The sequence below is a fragment of the Ascaphus truei genome, chromosome 13 (genome assembly GCF_040206685.1).
Source record: "Ascaphus truei isolate aAscTru1 chromosome 13, aAscTru1.hap1, whole genome shotgun sequence".
In the NCBI taxonomy this organism is placed as follows: Eukaryota; Metazoa; Chordata; class Amphibia; order Anura; family Ascaphidae; genus Ascaphus; species Ascaphus truei.
The window spans coordinates 775,941-796,373 of NC_134495.1; the positions used below are offsets into that span (position 1 = coordinate 775,941).

The 20,433-nt window shown below is 45.0% G+C and overlaps 1 protein-coding gene across 1 annotated transcript; it reads right to left on the reverse strand.

The window, feature by feature from the left end:
* Positions 1–7,311: 7,311 nt before the first annotated feature.
* Positions 7,312–20,205, reverse strand: XBP1 (X-box binding protein 1). The gene is made up of 5 exons (XM_075568059.1): positions 19,837–20,205; positions 13,004–13,100; positions 12,047–12,175; positions 10,829–10,992; positions 7,312–7,637 (listed from the first exon to the last, which is right to left on the reverse strand). The coding sequence occupies exons 1-5, from the start codon at positions 20,043–20,045 to the stop codon at positions 7,457–7,459; spliced, it is 780 nt and encodes a 259-aa protein (XP_075424174.1). The 5' UTR covers positions 20,046–20,205; the 3' UTR covers positions 7,312–7,456.
* Between the last annotated feature and the right edge of the window lie 228 nt (positions 20,206–20,433).

Genomic DNA, 20,433 nt, shown 5'->3' on the forward strand with positions numbered 1-20,433 from the left:
CCGAGATCCACACACATCCACATTCACTAAAAAAAACACCTTTCGTCATCATTAACCCTTTCTTGTAACCTGCATCATGGTGTGCAAAAGCCTGCACATCTTAAACTGTTTCTAATCATTTAAATTGGTGGTTTAGTTCCACAATTTGCCTGGACAGAATGAGGAATTATCAGAGGGTTACAATGATATTTTATTGATATTGTTACTCTTGTGCCCTTCAATACGAAGATAAGTTTTTAGGGTATAGTTAACAGAACATTGTCATTCACCTGTATGGAAGGTAATAGCTGCCAAGTGTGTGGGGTTATGCAGGGGTCGTGGCTGCATCAGGTACAGCCCTGTGGTAGTGGGGTGTAGGAACTAACCGGATCCACTTGCGCCGTACTCACAACAACCGGAACTGAACTGACTATGCACGAAGAGGAGAGGGTGAAGTAAAAACGCCAATTATCATTACAAAAATTAATAAAACATTTATTGAACAGCACTGGAATGCCTAAAAATAATAACAGAAACAAATCAAACAATTAACACTTTTTCCCTTCCCGTGTACAGTCTGTATACGATCTGTGGAACCCGACGCTATATTCACCTGGCCAGTATTTTTATAGTGCTATCTTGTATGGCTGCCTAGCTGCGCTGAAGGAATGTTTAATGTAGTGACCAGCTTAATCCTCCTGTGACTTTATTTGCTTTTTAGCAGTGCAATGATGAATATCTAATATGCAGTGTCCCCCACTTATCTTTCTCCTTGGTCAATCGGTGCCCGTCCTTTTCCGAATTGGGGCATAACTTAAGCAGCCAGCGATACACCTGGGATGAAGCCTCTTTCTGTGTCCTGGGGATGATCTCTGACCCTGAATGGCTGCCAAAGCTCCTGGACCAGCTCTAGCGCTGTCCGTTCCTAGCCTGTCACGTCAATCAATGCTCCTAATGATGTGGCTATCCTATATATATCCTATAGTTTTACCATGTCACTGTCCTCTATTGCTACGTGTGACCTGTCTGTGTAGTGTTGGGTACTCTGTCACATCTCAACACTTCACTCTCCTGGAGAGCGCCTTCAACATTCTCTTGTTGTGGATGCAACCCCGGCAGACTCAGAATGGTCAATGGATCACAGGCCTATATACACATGTCACTCTGGCTGGGACACAACATATGTGCTAACAGCCTTCCGCATATTGAATAGGGGCCATAAAGAGAACCTACATGCTGCAGACTTCTGGGTTGATGTTTTATGCAAGGCCTTGGTGTTATCAGCATCTCAACCTAGGGTCACAGACCTGAAATAGTTATCACTGAGTGGCAAAGGTTCATTAGATTACAGGGCCCTATTTAGTGGGACAAAGGTAACAAGAACTAACCTTCCAAAATCTTCAGCCAGTAAATACTGGAACCTCCTCACCAAATAGGATTTGTAGCATATTGTAAAGCCCAAGACCTACTTAACTCCTTCACTGCCAGAGGGACATGCAATACATTGCTATTTAGCTAACACAGCTCTAAGGCAGCTTAAATTGTACACCCAGTGATATAAATAGTAGAGCAGTTGTGATGTGGTCAAATGCTTCATTTTAACTGCGTTATTGGAACTCCAGTACATGTTGGAAATTTGAACGGAGCCTTAAAGCAGCACCTTTGTGTGTACATATATGTATTTTTATGTACCTGGACCAAGGAGGCAGTGGGAGGTCCCATAGAGCTGATTAGTGGTCCTCCACTTCCCAGGATCTCAAAATATATATATTTGTAGTTTGTGCCCTTAAATGAGACAAAAACTACAAATGTACAGAACACCTACAAGCTCATATTGAACCCCCAAAAGAACTTTTGCAATTAATATTGACAGATTTATTATAAATCATTCTTCCTGACAATGCACAGGGTATTAAGAATCTATATTAGTGTTAGGGACCCTTGAAACGTGGTCTGCCGTGCCGTTGGCTCAAGGGCTTACAACAATTTGGCCAAAATGTTAAACTAAAAGACCATTTTATTTATTAGTTATCTATACATGTATATTTAGGGACTGTACCGTATATACGTTTTTCTGGATGTGCACTGAGCTCTGTCTGTGTTTTATGTTATGTCTCTGGTTTTAAAAACTACAAATGGCCAGAGGGCTACCAATATAGTCACAACATCTCCTGATGACATCATAGCGTTCTATTGGCCACTGGCGTTAGGCTGACCCCGGCAGCCATATTGTGTCCATCAAGCAAGTGTTGTTGGCTGATAGAAAAACACTCTCTCTGGAACCGGGGAGTCCCTGGAGGTTGGGAGAACATGGATCGAGACGAGGTGCCCACCAGTTCAGGTAATGGAAAAAATAATAACGTATTTACTGTGGAGAAGGGCAGTCCATTCTAGGACCCAAGTGAACTTATGGCAGTGACATGTTTAAATGCAGGGGGGTTAAAAGCCTTAAATAAGTGTATATAGATTAGTTTTTTTGCTTGCAGTGTTGAAATTCCCTTTATTAAAGAGTAGCAGTAGACTCCCTCCTTAGGCTGTATATTGTATGCAGCTCTGCACACAGAAACCAGTCCATGTTGTAAGAGCTTAAAGTCGAACTGTTTGTGCTTGATGAAGAAAGTGAGTTCCAAGGTCACGGGAAGTGGGTGTGAGGATCTTTGTGAGGTGATAACGCAGTAACGCGTTTGAATGCTGCAAACGTATTAAGCAACGGCCATATCACGGAGGGTTTTGTTTTAGTTGTTTTACATGATTCCTCCTGCCTCACTGCTGGAGATCCTGTCAATTCCCTTAACACTTATGTGAGGGGACCTGCTATACAATACAATTCGTTGGGGTAACTTGTTTTTTTGACACACGCGCACAGAATAGTTTAGGTCACTGTTGCTGAAAATTACCTTCCATGCATTTAAATATATGTTTTATATCAAATAGACTGAAGCTCTTCTATACAGCAGACTTGCTGCTTAAACATTTATTTAAATCAACATTTGTATTTTAACTTGCACCTTAAATCAGGTCCTGATGGTGTGTTGTCACCAAACGTTGTGAAAATAAAAGAGACCATTTAAGTGGCGAGCCTGGTGTACCATAGTTCTTCAGTCTATTTGCTATACTGATCACAGTGGCTGCCATTCTGTGCTGCAGCCTGCATGTGTGTGTGGGAAGGCAGCCTGCATGTGTGTGTGGGAAGGCAGCCTGCATGTATGTGTGGGAAGGCAGCCTGCATGTACGTGTGGGAAGGCAGCCTGCATGTATGTGTGGGAAGGTGGGAAGGCAGCCTGCATGTACGTGTGGGAAGGCAGCCTGCATGTATGTGTGGGAAGGTGGGAAGGCAGCCTGCATGTACGTGTGGGAAGGCAGCCTGCATGTATGTGTGGGAAGGCAGCAGCCTGCATGTACGTGTGGGAAGGCAGCCTGCATGTATGTGTGGGAAGGCAGCAGCCTGCATGTATGTGTGGGAAGGTGGGAAGGCAGCCTGCATGTGTGTGTGGGAAGGCAGCCTGCATGTACGTGTGGGAAGGCAGCCTGCGTGTACGTGTGGGAAGGCAGCCTGCGTGTACGTGTGGGAAGGCAGCCTGCGTGTACGTGTGGGAAGGCTGCCTGCATGTATGTGTGGGAAGGTGGGAAGGCAGCCTGCATGTACGTGTGGGAAGGCAGCCTGCATGTATGTGTGGGAAGGCAACAGCCTGCATGTATGTGTGGGAAGGTGGGAAGGCAGCCTGCATGTGTGTGTGGGAAGGCAGCCTGCGTGTACGTGTGGGAAGGCAGCCTGCGTGTACGTGTGGGAAGGCAGCCTGCGTGTACGTGTGGGAAGGCAGCCTGCGTGTACGTGTGGGAAGGCAGCAGCCTGCGTGTATGTGTGGGAAGGCAGCAGCCTGCATGTATGTGTGGGAAGGCAGCAGCCTGCATGTACGTGCGGGAAGGCAGCCTGCATGTACGTGCGGGAAGGCAGCCTGCATGTACGTGCGGGAAGGCAGCCTGCATGTACGTGCGGGAAGGCAGCCTGCATGTACGTGCGGGAAGGCAGCCTGCATGTACGTGTGGGAAGGCAGCCTGCATGTGTGTGTGGGAAGGCAGCCTGCATGTATGTGTGGGAAGGCAGCCTGCATGTGTGTGTGGGAAGGCAGCCTGCATGTGTGTGTGGGAAGGCAGCCTGCGTGTACGTGTGGGAAGGCAGCCTGCATGTACGTGTGGGAAGGCAGCCTGCATGTGTGTGTGGGAAGGCAGCCTGCATGTACGTGTGGGAAGGCAGCCTGCATGTACGTGTGGGAAGGCAGCCTGCATGTGTGTGTGGGAAGGCAGCCTGCATGTACGTGTGGGAAGGCAGCCTGCATGTACGTGTGGGAAGGCAGCCTGCATGTACGTGTGGGAAGGCAGCCTGCATGTACGTGTGGGAAGGCAGCCTGCATGTACGTGTGGGAAGGCAGCCTGCATGTACGTGTGGGAAGGCAGCCTGCATGTACGTGTGGGAAGGCAGCCTGCATGTACGTGTGGGAAGGCAGCCTGCATGTACGTGTGGGAAGGCAGCCTGCATGTGTGTGTGGGAAGGCAGCCTGCATGTGTGTGTGGGAAGGCAGCCTGCATCATTCACACTTGTATGTAGAAAAAGGTGATGCACAACTTTACAACTGATTTGAACCAAGTTTTATATAAATCAACTTCTACTTAGGTTTCTTAAAAAAGATGCAATTCAGGGCGGACTTGATGACGTTGCCGACGGTGTGAAGGCACCTGGCCCCGCGGCTTACAGAGGCCCCCGCACTCTTCCCAGCCCAACTTCCGTAATCCGTTTAAATTTTGTTGCAATTAAATTAGCCACATTTAAACTGTGATTACCGGAGCTGGGCGAGATTGCGGGGCTTCTGTTAGTGCTTGTATCTCCTGTTATCACACAACGCCAGGGCAGGCAAGCGTGCTCAGGCGCAACTAGGATCCCGGGGGGCGGAGAGGCCCCGCACGTGCACACAATGCACCGGCCCCACCATACTCCCAGCCATCCCATATAGTCATACAGGCAATTTCCATAGGTGACACAGAATGGGGGGGGGGGGGGTATCCCCTTATCCCGACCCGTTCTTATAAGAGAAGCAAAAGGGTATAAATAAATGACAGAGCTTATTCATTGCACTTTAATTGCATTTAAATAGTAAAATGGAGAAAGGAACTCTTAACGCTAAAACAATAAAGACAACAGAATATGTTACTCATTTACATAGTAAATCTTATGGTTTTACAAAATAGATTGCAGATAGAATGCCCCTCCCTAACGGCTTCTATATAAACATCGCTGAATTCATGAATCCAAAGCATTCTGCCCTAACCTTGTACCTCGTTTATATAAAGATTCAATGGGACTGAACAAAGTCTTAAACGTTCATTGGGGGAATAAGGATCTTGTAACAAAAGCAAAGAGGAGATGTTTAGCGCATGGATGTATCATCAGATCGGTCTGCTGGTTCTGGGTTTTGAAACTTAAGCTAATGTTAAAAAAAAAACATTTCTGGTAGTTCTCATTAATCATAGTTTTAAATATGGCAATTTCCTTTAACAAGTACAACGCTATAAAGAATTAATGCTATCTGGCCATTCACATCTTTTTCCGCACAAAATGTCTAAACTGATCACATCAAGATGTGAACACAATGTTTTGCTTTCTACTGTATGGAGTTTGAGTCCCTTTTATTTAACAATGCAAAATAGTGAGAAAACCCCTCTACAAATAGAAAATCTGCTGGGGTTGATAAGATTTTCATAAGCGCATTGTAGGCAAAACTGTTAAGGAAAAAAAAGAATCTCCCCGACTTCAATTTAGTATTGTGTGTGCAAATTGTCCCAATTAAAGAATGAGAGACACAAAAACAAGCCTTTCACTATTTGTATTCTAGGTGTAACCCAGATCCTTTGTATACTGCCCCAATACCATATTAGTCTGCCATATAACTCATGGTGAACTGGTAAGGGTTAAATCTTGCTGCCCTTCAGCTTCAATACATGTGCTGGAAACTTTTCACATTATCTCCTACCATTGTGTTCAGTGTGCTACAGCCTAAGGCCGCGCTTATAGTGCTGGCGACGTCGCCCGAAAACAAATGCATTGTTACTATAAGCGCAGGCGACGGCGACAAAGCGATGCGATTTTTTGAAGCCGGTAATATTTGATTTTTCAGGGGCTGTCACCTTGTGACAGCCCCTGAACCAATCAATGGCCTAGTCGCCCGCGACGCTGCCACAAAGCTAAATACAACTTTCGCTAGTGGTGACGTCACGCGTCGCGGTCACTATACGCACGGACTAATGCGTGTCACAGGATACGTGGACAGCATACACTGAAGGTATTACTGCAGGGTTACGTATATTAGTTTAGCATGGTGCTTCAGCCCTATAACAAACTGCAGTATATGTAATTAAATGTGTCAAGAGTAAACACCTTAAATTTAGATTAAAAAAAAAAAAAAAAAGATAAATTCAAAACTGGGCAAGTATCTTGTAACCTTCAGTTTGTTTCCACAAGTGCATTGCATAACCAAGGAAATATTGCAAGTGTTACAGTTCCCAAGGCTATGTTTTTCCAGCACATAATGTGTTTGTGCCATATTCACCATGGTGGAAAGTGACAATCTTTCAAAAATGCCATGACCGGCAGAGGTTTCAAAGTAATCAAAAAGCGCCGATCTGAATACAATTTCAACGAGGAAAAAAAAATAAAACAATAATAATAATAATAATATATATATATATTTTATCTTAAACAGAAGTATATGGTAAGTGGTGAAAGATATCGGGGTGTCTTGGCACTCATTTTGTTACTGTTTACCATCAAAGAAAGAGGGGGGTGGGCACAGAGTGTCTGATTGAAATGTCACCCCCGTACTGTTGGTAAAAGTGAGCAATACTTCTGTAATATATTTATATCGATATTTCTTATAAATACAGGAGGAACAAGTGATGGTTGTTGGTGTGGCAGTTTTGGCTTGGTTTTATTTGTGTTTGTGTACGAAAGGGCATCAAGAGACTTAGAAAACTTCATCCTCGAGCTCTGGACTGTCACTCCAAAAGAGAGTGTTGGCAGTAGGGGATAAAGTGGAGCATGACTGGTCCATATGGACACTAAGGAGTTGAGGAAAGAGTTCAGTGGTAAAAGAGTCCTCCCAAGCTTGATCGGAGTCCAGAGGAGAAGACCGTTCACTAAAGGGTGAAGCGGACCCTTCATAACCAGAGTCACTGCCTGTGTCCAGCATGCTTGCTGGTTTCTCCAGGTTGTTCTCAGGACAGGACAGCAAGCACTGCATCCCCAGGTCAGGGATGAGGTCTTCTTCTTGTGACTCCTGCTTCACACCAGAGGGGTACCTGGTGAGGTCTTCACTTGAATGGATAAGAGATGCTTCCTCCATTTTAACTACTATGCTGGTTTCATTGCCCAGCTCAGAGTCTTGCTCTGAGCCCAAGGGCTTGGTGTAGACATGGTCAAACCGGATCAGTTCATTAATGGCCTCCAGCTTGGCTGATGGGGTCCCCAGAGGAGAAGATGGGGAGGCGGGTAAGGAATTGGATTCCTCTCCTTTGACCCCTTCTTGCAGGCTCCAGGGTTCTGATTCTTGACAGGCAAACAAGTCGTCCGTGTCCAGGCTTTCCAGAAAGCCCAGCAAGATATCAGACTGGAAATAAAAAAAGGGGAAGGGATTTAGATGCACGTCGCTTCAGAAACAGTATGCAAATAAAATCACAAAACCTGAAATCTACTTTCTTACAGCTGCAGATATTTCTAAATCTTACTGGCTACAGAGTATCGTGCAATGGTGCAGACACGGAAACCCCCCTGTGCGTCTACAGAGTTCCGTGCAATGGTGCAGACACGGAAACCACCCTGTGCATCTACAGAGTTCCGTGCAATGGTGCAGACACGGAAACCACCCTGTGCATCTACAGAGTTCCGTGCCATGGTGCAGACACGGAAACCACCCTGTGCATCTACAGAGTTCCGTGCAATGGTGCAGACACGGAAACCCCCCTGTGCATCTACAGAGTTCCGTGCCATGGTGCAGACACGGAAACCGCCCTGTGCATCTACAGAGTTCCGTGCAATGGTGCAGACACGGAAACCCCCCTGTGCATCTACAGAGTTCCGTGCAATGGTGCAGACACGGAAACCCCCCTGTGCATCTACAGAGTTCCGTGCCATGGTGCAGACACGGAAACCCCCCTGTGCATCTACAGAGTTCCGTGCCATGGTGCGGACACTGAAACCGCCCTGTGCATCTACAGAGTTCCGTGCCATGGTGCGGACACTGAAACCGCCCTGTGCATCTACAGAGTTCCGTGCCATGGTGCAGACACGGAAACCGCCCTGTGCATCTACAGAGTTCCGTGCAATGGTGCAGACACGGAAACCCCCCTGTGCATCTACAGAGTTCCGTGCAATGGTGCAGACACGGAAACCACCCTGTGCGTCTACAGAGTTCCGTGCAATGGTGCAGACACGGAAACCACCCTGTGCGTCTACAGAGTTCCGTGCCATGGTGCAGACACGGAAACCCCCCTGTGCATCTACAGAGATCCGTGCCATGGTGCAGACACGGAAACCGCCCTGTGCATCTACAGAGTTCCGTGCCATGGTGCAGACACGGAAACCACCCTGTGCATCTACAGAGTTCCGTGCCATGGTGCAGACACGGAAACCACCCTGTGCATCTACAGAGTTCCGTGCAATGTTGCAGATACGGAAACCGCCCTGTGCATCTACAGAGTTCCGTGCAATGGTGCAGACACGGAAACCACCCTGTGCATCTACAGAGTTCCGTGCCATGGTGCAGACACGGAAACCCCCCTGTGCGTCTACAGAGTTCCGTGCCATGGTGCAGACACGGAAACCCCCCTGTGCATCTACAGAGTTCCGTGCCATGGTGCAGACACGGAAACCGCCCTGTGCATCTACAGAGTTCCGTGCCATGGTGCAGACACGGAAACCACCCTGTGCATCTACAGAGTTCCGTGCAATGGTGCAGACACGGAAACCGCCCTGTGCATCTACAGAGTTCCGTGCCATGGTGCAGACACGGAAACCCCCCTGTGCATCTACAGAGTTCCGTGCTATGGTGCAGACACGGAAACCCCCCTGTGCATCTACAGAATGCATTTGAGAATTGCCCAAGTGGAATTTATCCACGGCAAATGTGTCTTGGTGCTGAGCGTGTACAAGTATAAGAATACAATGTAAGGAATAGTGCTTTAGAATAAATTGTATTAATCCTCGTTTTTACGCGTATGAGCAGAAGGTTAGTAATTAAAACTCTAAAAACTATATTTAATTATTAAGGAATGGTCCTTGAGCAAATATTTATTTAAGATTTCCATTCTGAACAGAGTACTGAGGTAAAAAGACATTTAAAATGTTTTATTTGGCAAGATCTCAATATTCCATGTTCACCTTATCTAGCATTTAAAAAGGTCATTTCATTGTGCGGGAACAAAATGATCGACACATTAATGCCCTATTGTTTCCATGGGTCAGATTTAGCTTTTTCCTTTGAAATTACCCATCTGTGTTTGTTGTTCCTGCTTTTGTGACCTTGTACATCCCTCAGACAAAACAACCTTTAAACAAAAGCACTAACACACACAGATTAGTTGGCTGTGGGGACTTGTGATGTTTCAATTGTTTTAATCACAAAAAGGAGCAGTTGGAATTTAACTAAGTTTTGATCTCTACCAAAGTCTCCCTTTCTGCAACGCGTGTGCGGGGCGACAGCAGTAATGCATGAAACGGAAACACGTTACTGGGGTCCTCCTGCACTGTGAATGTCTATGTAATATAGGAGAGGGGGAGAGAAACACCGGGCTACAAGCCACTGAATGTTGCTATATTCATAGAGCCATTGCCTTAATTATCTGGCTCCTTTTGTGTCCAAAGAATCAAGCGTTGCCTTAGGCCTGGGACCCGCTGCGCCCGGCGGCACGAGTGTTCCCCACCAGCAGGGGAATCCTCCCGAGCCGGTCCCCCCTGGCTGCACAGCTCACTACACGCTGTGACGCGTCAGCCGCTAGGGGATACAAGAGAATTGTGATCCCAAGATTCGACGCGTCACGTGGTGTGGCTGTGAGCCAATGAGGAGGGGAGGCTTCGGGAGGAGGGGAGGCTTCGGGGAGCGGGGAGGAGTGTGGAGTGCCTGCCTCTGTCTCTGTGTGTGTGTGTGTGTGAGAGAGTGCCTGCGTCTGTGTGTGTGTGTGTGAGAGAGTGCCTGCGTCTGTGTGTGTGTGTTGCTTGTGATTACTTCAATCAGCAGCTCCAGCCCGTGGAAGGAGGGAGAGAGAGTAGCGGGTCCCTCCCGCTCAAGCTTCCCACTCACGCCCACCTCCCGCTCCCTACAGACCGCATATCGCGGTCTGTGTATGTCAGCGCCCCGCCTGTCTGCAGTGCGGGAGCGCTGACGGAGGGAGCGGGGCCTTAGCCTTATTTGGAAAGCGAACAAACAGGTCTGAAACTGGTTTGCTGCCAGAAAGGGTTAAACTCATTGAGCAATTTGACAGATTAAGATCATGAGTTAAGATCTGAAATAAACTGTAGAAAGAAGTGCGTCTTCATCAAATTCTTCTGGGCTTTAAATTGTGCACCATATTTATCAAAGAATATAGTACCGCTGCTTTTGATGTGTTTTTTTGTGGCCTTTGCAGCTGGAACACTGAGAAATAGATTCCAGAGTGTAACCTGTTCCAAGTTATTGCTACAAAGCCAGGTCGGGCGGTAAGAAAGCAGCCACTCACCTCACACTGAGACATAGATTCCAGAGTGTAACCTGTTCCAAGTTATTGCTACAAAGCCAGGTCAGGCAGTAAGAAAGCAGCCACTCACCTCAGAGTCTGAAGAGTCAGAGCTGTCAGAATCCATGTGGACATGGTCAGGCTCGGTGACTTCTGGGCCTGCTCCTGCTGCAGAGGGGCACATAGTCTGAGTGCTGCGGACTCAGCGGACCCGGTCACCAGCCTGATCTCATCCCTCCTGGACTTGATCAGAACCTGCAGAAAGGCAAGGGAATGACAGCCACATGAACACACAGGACATGCCCCACACAATATATAGGTAGCCTTCTCCAAACAGCATCCATGCCAACCTTTAATGTACAAGGAACACAGACCGAGGTTTACGAAGCAGTCCTGACCCGTAACGCACCTTCGGGGCTGTAAGGTGTCAATGACTTAGAACCGTTTAGTAAATTTGGCCCACATCGTCTAATGCGGGATCGCCATATATTTGGCTATATAAATAACTAGTAATACTGAAGAGAACGGCTTTCAGCGTATTGCTATTCCATGTTACCAAGTGAAACTACACAGGTAAAAATAAATAATAAAACAATCAGTTGAATAACTCGCCCCGTTTCGGGTGAATTCCCTTTATATACCAATGAGCTGTACGTCCTGTTCACACTAGGAAGCAGTCGGTGTTGAAGTGCTTTTATTTGCTCACCCTCCCTCCCCACACAAGCGTCAGATTACTGCCCGGAGACTCCAATCACAAAAAAGGTCAATGCTCTAACATTTTATTCCACTTTCACAGGGCCTTGTAACCAAGGCAGCAGACGGAGGCGACTGAATGTCACAGCTGCCATATTGTACAAACTGGAGTTACAGGACGTAGCCTTGATGGCCGTAACATTTGCAATTACTGCATGCCTCGAGCTAGGAACTCCGCATGTATTTTATATCCGGCGATGCTCGTGCTAGGACCTCCGCATGTATTTTATATCCGGCGATGCTCGTGCTAGGAACTCCGCATGTATTTTATATCCGGCGATGCTCGTGCTAGGAACTCCGCATGTATTTTATATCCGGCGATGCTCGTGCTAGGACCTCCGCATGTATTTTATATCCGGCGATGCTCGTGCTTATTGCAGTTAAGTTTAGATGTCAATTTAAAGACAGAAATATTTGGATATGCAAGATCCATTTTACATTTAAAATCTAAAGTGTAATGGGACAACTGTGTTAGTTTGTGTAATTGTTTAACAGGCAGAAAGTATGTGAACAGAGGCGGGGCAATGGTGGGAAGCAAGAAGGCTGGGGCAATTACCTCTGACTCCAATTCCTCCTTCATTTCCAGGGCATCGAGCCCCAACCTTTGACGTAGCGCCTGGTTTTCCGTCACCAGGACGTGTGTCTTTTCCTGTAATATCTGGTTTTCAATCAGGAGTTTCTCATTCTGGAAGAGAGCAGACACTATCAGAATGAGGACACTGCATCAGGTATAAACGCCAAGAGCGGATCCCAGAAATGGCGAGGTTCTTCGGTATATTGCAAAACTGATCTACTGCTAAAGAAATGTTAGGGATAGCCCAGATTTGTTATCTTCATGTGTTTTACCATCTACTATTAGTTTGTCAATAAACTGCAATAGTGCCGATCGTGGCACTATCACAAACTCCCCATTGCATTAACCCATCTAATAAACAACATCTATTAAAGCTCTCCATTTGTTGCACAACCTTTTTTTATTTCAGTACAGCCAACAGAGATTATAAAAATGCAAATCTTAATGAGTGGTTCCTGGTAAAAGGTTACGCAACATTTAATATACAGCATCTACAAGAGCCCACGCAAGGTCACTTAAATTAGACAACAGCAGGTTGAAACTAGACCTGACTTCCCAATCAAAAAAGTTATATAGGGTGGACGGTAGAAGAACAGCCTGGGGCACTTTCAGGGTGTGGAAGAAAATAATGCACAAAAGTAACTATTTAGGTGTTGGCAAAAAAAAACTAATTTTCCCGGATGCCACTGTATGCGGGGAGGGGCAAGTACATGAACACTAAACAAAGAGACCCAACCCACCAAAACATGGAGAACAAAATATTCAAGGGTGTAGGTGTGAGAAACACACACATAAAAAAAAATTTGTATGTGTATTGACACGTGTTTCGGGGGACGGTACCTTTTTATTTGTATTGGGGTTCTCGATTTTGATATATTGTGCTCATGTTACTTTACGTTGTCAAGACAGCAAAACCACGTTATTGTCGGATTATATTACCTCTATTTCCAACTCCACAACTTGCTGTTCAAGTTCCCCCATTTTGGCTTTTTTCCTGTCCCGGGCGGTCTGTGCTGCTACTCGGTTTTTTAATTTCCTGGGGAAAAAAACAAAACAAAAAAGAAAGTTACAAAAAAGGGAAACGTCCAAGAATATTCCGAGAAGTGTGTGCGCGGAACGCCCCCTGATGCCAGGAGCCCACCACACTGGTGTAAGACCCTCTGGCATTGAATCAGCGAAGCAAACGGTCATTGTACATGGGAGACGCACGAGTCCTTACAGCAAACAGAATGTAAGATCTTTGGGGCAAACCCTGGATTTGTCATATACGGTGGCGTTTACGCTACTTTCTGTAACATGAACTCCTCCTGCAATCAGTCGCCCAATCACAAGCGCCTTGCTTTTAGTAGATGCGAGATCACGGAAATGTGCAGAATATCATTCACTGGAGTTCTAATGAAAACACGTCCAGGACTTTCACTACAGGCAGTAGTGAAAACGCCAAGTTTTACAACGCCAAGACGGCTTATCCAACGCATACCTATGTTCATTTTTACAACGCCAAGACGGCTTATACAACGCTTTGCAAAGTTGTTTGTGTGTGTGTATATAATATATATATATATATATATATATATATATATATATATACATATATATATATATTGTGTGTGCTGCATATCTTATTGCCTGCGTAACATATTTGGTGTATTTTAGTGTTAAAAATGCCTTTAGGAACGGAACCTTTCATTTAAACAGTGTTCCTATGGGAAAACGTGTTTCGCTATGCAAAGCCATTTTGAGTAACGCATTGTGTCGGATAACCGAGGACTGTCTGTACTTTCATATTTCTGGTCAGGAGGAATAAATGCTTTTCTTAGGGATTCTTGTCGAGTTGGCTCTGCTATAAATCAGTATCAAAGTATTTCTCCGCAACACAGTTGTGTGACACACACACACACACAATATAAAAACCTTTCTAAAGAGTGTTTGTCCCAATGTTGAAACATTTTGAATGTCTTCCCATTTCTTCCTACATTTCAGCCCCTGGAAATAAATAATTTGCAGTGTATTTTCTGCAAAGACTCGCAGATCTGCCACATGATCCTTTTCTCTGTGTGCGGGCCGGAGTGGGCCGGTTACCGGTATTGAACATTACCGAGTGTTGCATCAGCTAAATATAGAGCCTGTGACACAGGAGATAAACCAGTTTAGCCAGTGACAACCTAACCACAGCTGAGGAGCTAAACTCCCGCTTCCCTTTTTGTAACAAGGGGCCTATTTTAAAAAGTAGCTTCTCAATTTCTGTTTCTGCATTTTTAATGACACTTCATTTACTGGTGTCACCCTAGAACCTTTCCGGTGGCAGGCAGGTTTTTGCACGAGGCCACGGGATTCCTGGTGTAGAGACGACCTCTAACAGCCCCTCTCCCTCCAGCATTAGGAGCAGAAGACAAATGAGTATTTTCTCTTCTCATTAAGCTGCAGTGAGAGCTGTGGAGTTAAATCTGCAGCTTCTGTGCTATAAATGGTTGTGCCGCTCTGGGAATGCCAGTCCCTGCCAGTCCCTGCCAGTCCCTGCGTCACATAACATGCGCCACGGTCTTTGTAATAAATGGTTAGAAATAAAATATATATCTTATCACATGGATTGCAGATGTACAGCCAGTGGTCCAATAAAGAGATCAATCATAAATATAAGAATGGACAAACGAGCTGTTGATATGCGCTAATTGGGAGCTTCACAGGGGCGGAAATACAGGGGATCAGACAAAACCAACAGTTATGAAAATTACAAAGATGGCCATCTTTAAAAAGGCGCAAGCCAAGCTTTTTTTAAACATTTTTTTTAATGCAGGATTGAAGCAAGGGGTCTCTGGAGTTGAACCCCGTTAATTTCAGCCCCGGGGACCCCCTGCTGCCGGAGATACTTACCTCCATAGTAGGTGCCGGTAGCTGCTCCGGCTTCGCTTTAAAGCTGCCGCATCACGCGGGCCAATAAGAAGCCGGAACGGATGACATCATGGCTTCCTATTGGCCCACAGGGCATGGGAGATTTGAGCAGCAGCCATTACATGATCCTGGTAGCCGAGTGGCTACTGGCACCTTGCACGGAGGTAAGCATCTCCGCAAGCAGGGGTCCCTTTAACTGAAATGAGGTTCAGCAGGGAGAGCGTCCCGCTTTAATGTGCCCCAGCAAAAATAATATATGGAATGGATTTCACAACGCAGGATTGTGACTTTTAAATCAGTTTATGACAAGTGACATCTTGTAAAGGTTTGTAACCGACCTGCTCTTTAGCATTGCACCTTCATGTCCTGTCAGAGATCAGCATCCTGCATCTAAACCCTCCTCCCGCGCCTCAGGTGCCAGCAAATATATGGCTTTCTGTACTTTGGCACTTCACTGAAACCGCTCGTGGCTCATACAATTAGCCGTTATCCTACAGACACGGCCACTTCCTCTCCGAGGGTTCAGTTCTCCAGGAAGGGTTCCTCTTTTTCATATTGCAAATCAGACCTCTGTTCAAATGGAACATTTTTTTATTTTAGGGGTGTTCGCCAATCAGTGATGAAACCAATAATTATTTTGCAACCAACTCATTGCATTTGCACCGATGAATAGAATTGTAAACATGGTTGTGAAACAGTTGATATCAGAAGTTTGAATAATCAGTATTTCCAAATGACAAATACTGTAGTGTCCTCACGTGACTTTTTTTTTTTTTTTTTTTTTTAAATCCTAATTACTCACATGATTTCAACTGTGACGCTTAATGAGTTACAACATAACGGCTGATACATTCAAAAAGTGGATAACAAAAACCTAACAATAACCCTGGTCTAGCTGCCGTCACATCATAGCAGGATAACATTACAAGTTATTCTTAGCTAAACCAGAGCTGCAATGTAAAGATTGGTAACATTTCCAGCAGCTGCCACAATACTGCACAAAATGCAAAACTGCTCTCAATGGACTTTTTAAACATGTATTTTGTAGCCTGGGGACGGATGCATATCATGCTAGATTTCCATTTCAATAAATCTATTCCTTCAAATGAGACTTGAAAGGTGCATTGCAACTCTGAAGCAGGCTGATTAAACCTATAACGGTCAAGCTGGAATTCTGGTGTAAAGTGACCACACTGTCCATTTAAGCATCGATTTGCCATACTCCGCTAGGTAAACGCCCTGTCCCACATGCGCCAGATCACGCTTCTGCAAAATGGGCTGAACTCATCCTACAAAAGACAAAACGAACGTGTGTGGCAGGCTGCAATAACACCCGCGTTCTGCCTCGATGTCGTTGAAGGCAGGGGAATAGTATATGCTCCTGCACGTTTCCACGTCTGGACACTAAACCACGTGTGTGGCTCCCTGAAGGATTTTAAAGTTGAAAGTCTAAGAGAAGTAATAGGACAACCCTAAGGGTTAATTATATGTACGTAGCAATTTGAGAATGCAATAATCTCACCCTGATATCTTGAATGTTCTAGAACAGAGTGAGAAATGTTTATTTAGGAGCACATTGCTGGTTAGAGACCCGTCTCTCCATTTGCCAACACATTCTGTAAACACTCGTTGCTGTTTATATTTTTTAGGCAAAATATTCACGACACCAACTGGATTTCTTTCACTATAACACTTTGCACTATTGAAAGACACCATTTAGAATGACAACATTCTCACAACTGGAGGATAAATAAATAAAATCAGCTGTATTCAAATCCCTACCAAATCTCAGAATGCTGCCTCTTCATGCTAAAGTAACCTGTAAAACAAGAGACGTCTTAATGTGTAGGATGGTTTGTGTCTTCGTGCGGGCACCCTGTATAATAGGTAACCGAATTGACAAGATACAGCACTGTCCCAAAAATGGAATGGATTGGTGATGGCTTCTTATAATTGACATTGAATTTCTGACAATGTCACACCCATACCCATAAATACCCCTCTTAGGCCGCGCTTATATAGTGCCGGCGACTGCGACATCACCCAAAAACAAATGCATTGTCGCCGCCATGTGCGCTTATAGTAAGCGCGACGGCGACAAAGCGACGCAATTTTTGGTAGTCGGAATTATTTGATTTTTCAGGGGCTGTCGCCTCATGTGACGTGTGATTTTATACAAGTTATGCTCCGTAAGAATTGGATTAATATGAAACTATATACGCAGGAGAACCGAACCGCCAAGCATATGATAAGAATAAGGAAATCGCTGGCCCAAGGTAGTTAATAATATACTGTTTTTCAACCAGACTCTTTCTAGGAACCCTTGGGTTCCTTTGGGCATCCTTCAAGGGTTCTCTGCAATTTCCGGGCCATTTTACCAATTATAGAAGAAATTACAATGCATCTGATCTCAGACACGCTATTAGACAGGGTTGGGGTTCTTTACAATGCATCTGATCTCAGACGCGCTATTAGAGAGGGTTGGGGTTCTTTACAATGCATCTGATCTCAGACGCGCTATTATAGAGTTGGGGTTCCGCAGAATGTCACTTTAATTATAGGGTTCCTTAAGAAGAAAAAAAAAAAAAGAAGAAGGTTGAAAACACTGCTCTAATAGGAGATATACAGAAACAGTCCATAAATTAAAGGGGCAATTGCCATTTCAGTGCAAAAAAAATAAGTGTTCCAGTTCTGCAGTTAACTGGCAATAGCCATATAAAGACCGTATACTATTCTCAGATCATGAGCAGATGTGCCAAGTGAGTCTGTGGTTACCACGCAGGCAGTCTTATTTTAAGGCTCTAATTAGAGATAGCTCACAGGAAAGGATTAAAACTGGAACACAGAGGGACATTTTGTTAACGGTCACATTATATGAAATTCAGTAGTTTCATTGATTTCATGGAGGTGTAGGATGGATATTTTATGATGAAGGTGTTGAGACCTCCCACTAATATTTATTTTTGTTTAGAGCTGTACAAAGAAATTTAGAATTTAGGCACAATTGATCCCTGACCCAAAAGGATTACTTAGTACACCACTACCAGGTGACCATGAGAAGGCGGTCAAGTCCAGGTGTCACACGGTGACCACCATGCGAGTTCACAGGTCTATTACATACAGTCATACAGGGTAGCCTAATGGACATGGAGATCAAGTGACTTGCCCAAGGGCTTAAGTAGACCATACACTGAGATTCCCCACTTCCAAACACCATTGACCCAAGTTAAAAAATATCTAGCATTATCAAATCCCAAAAGCAGCTCCTTTCTAGCCATTTTTTTTTAAGCGGGAACACCGAATCCCTACGTATGGTATTCAGTGTTCCCGTGTAACAAAAAAAAATAAAACAAATTTTAAAAATAAAGTGTTTTTTGTTTTTATTTTACTATTAAAAACTAAGTGTTAATGAAAGAAAAAAAGGACACGTATTTTAATTTGGAGTTTAATCGGTGCACTCTTAGTTTCCATATTTCTTTGTGATACTTTTATCTCTTGGCTGCCACAAGAGGTGGAATTTAATATAAACTTAGGCTGCGGCCCCGCTGGCGCTGAGCGCGCTCATGCTTGGGAGCGGTGGCGTCACTAACTCTCTAAGCATGAGCGCTCGGGTGTCCTGCCTATTTCGCAAGCGTGGGGGCAAGTTGAGCGCACTTACACATAGATTTATGTAAGAAAAGGCGGAAACCACTGCACGCTCAGCGCCAGCGCGGACGCAGCCGTATACTTCATTTTCGTTTCATTGGTTTTAACCAAAGAATGCAAATTGATCAGTGTGTTTCAGTTAAAACAGCAGAGCCCCTACTCTTAGCACACAGCTGTTCTGCAGCCTACAGCATTACAGGAAGAAGCTATATTGCAACACAGTTTGCAGTCAGCCGGTTCTCACATGTAATTAAATGCTGGAAAGATGCATTAGAGGGTAAGTGACGTCACCCTCCCCCTTGCCACGCAGGCAGAATCAGTGAGCAACCCTTTAAATAGTAATTATTCATCCTGCTCCTCCTACACAGCAGGAAATCACAAGAATGTCATTTACCACCATTCACCAGGACACTGGATACGAGTAAGACAAAGAAGCATTTCCAATAGACAAAATCACAGCAGGAATACTCTGAATATAGGATGTGGTTATTTTGAGATATAACCATTAAAAGGTTTACATATAGGATCTGCTACGTTTATCTATAAAAATCAAGGAGGTAGAAGCCAAATGTTTATTATAAACTCTTCAAATGCATTAAAAATAGATTACCGACTTCATCTGGAAATAGGTTAAAAAGTGGTACTTTGGGAGGTTTAACCCTTGGAAGTCAGAGGGACCAAGAGGCCCCCAAGGCATTGCTGGGTGGGTTTATCCTACTCGAGATATATTACTGTGATCAAGGTAGTCACAAATAGGAAAGTACAAACAGACCGTATATAACGCAGCCGGGAATCACAAACAGACGGTACCGCTATATACCGCAGCTGCACTATTGCATATACAGGACTGTACTGCGTTATAGAAACCAATGACGTTGGCAAAACAGCTAATCCTGGGTCCCACCCTGAGCCGAAGGATCCGATTATACCAGGGCTGTTACATTCCACACAAATATATCGAATATCACCTAATATCGAATATCACCTATTGCATATTAATATCTAAGCATCACAGCTTAAAAATACAGAAATAAATTCACACACACACACACACACACACACACACACACACACACACACACACACACACACGTATTTTTACATAAACTGTGATGTTTAGATATTAATATGCAATAGGTGATATTCGATATATTAGACATCAGAGCTTATTTAAAAATACAGAAATACTAAAGTATGTATATATACAAAATTATAGGCGGACCGGATAACCACACCTTCTGAGTGCCTTCTCCTCCGGGCTGAGATGGGTTAACCTCTGTCTCTTCCTGGGTGGCAGATCGCTGTTGGCCGGCTCCGGGCTGGAGGGACACTGTGCCGATAACATGACAGATATAGGCCGGCTGCCACCCCCGAGTGACCCCTGCTCGGACTGCTGACCGGGGATAAAGAGAACCTGCTGGGCTCCCTGCGTCACCAGCACCATCTCTGCGCGGCGGTTCCGAGCAGCTGTTACTTATTACCACTTAGATTGTGGCGAACGTTCGATCTCCGAACGCCGCGATCCGAACGTTCCAAAGCTCGCACCCGCCCGTCCCTCCTGTATTACTGTATTGTGGTCAATGTCCGACTGTTCCATTCATATCTGCTCATCCTGTTCCCATCCCATTGGACGGACCCTGTTACGTCATCCATACGTCTCATTTCATTGGTCGGGTGGTTTTGGAAGCTGAGGCTTGCAATCTTCAGGTTGTTTGTCCCTTTTTAACGAGGAAAGCGTATTTGCATAATATTGCAGGGTGTTGCTTGCTAAGCACATGGCAGCTATGGGAAGGTACCTAGTTCCTCCTCAAATCCTATTACTCAAACATATA

What these genes read in the sequence shown, in the direction of transcription:
- XBP1 (XM_075568059.1), bottom strand. Translation starts at nt 20,045, where the DNA reads ATGGTGCTGGTGACGCAGGGAGCCCAGCAGGTTCTCTTTATCCCCGGT. An exon ending in GAGGAGAAGGCACTCAGAAG is followed by an intron (nt 13,101 to 19,836) that starts GTGTGGTTATCC and finishes TTTTTTCCCCAG; the next exon opens with GAAATTAAAAAACCGAGTAG. An exon ending in CTGACTCTTCAGACTCTGAG is followed by an intron (nt 7,638 to 10,828) that starts GTGAGTGGCTGC and finishes TTTTATTTCCAG; the next exon opens with TCTGATATCTTGCTGGGCTT.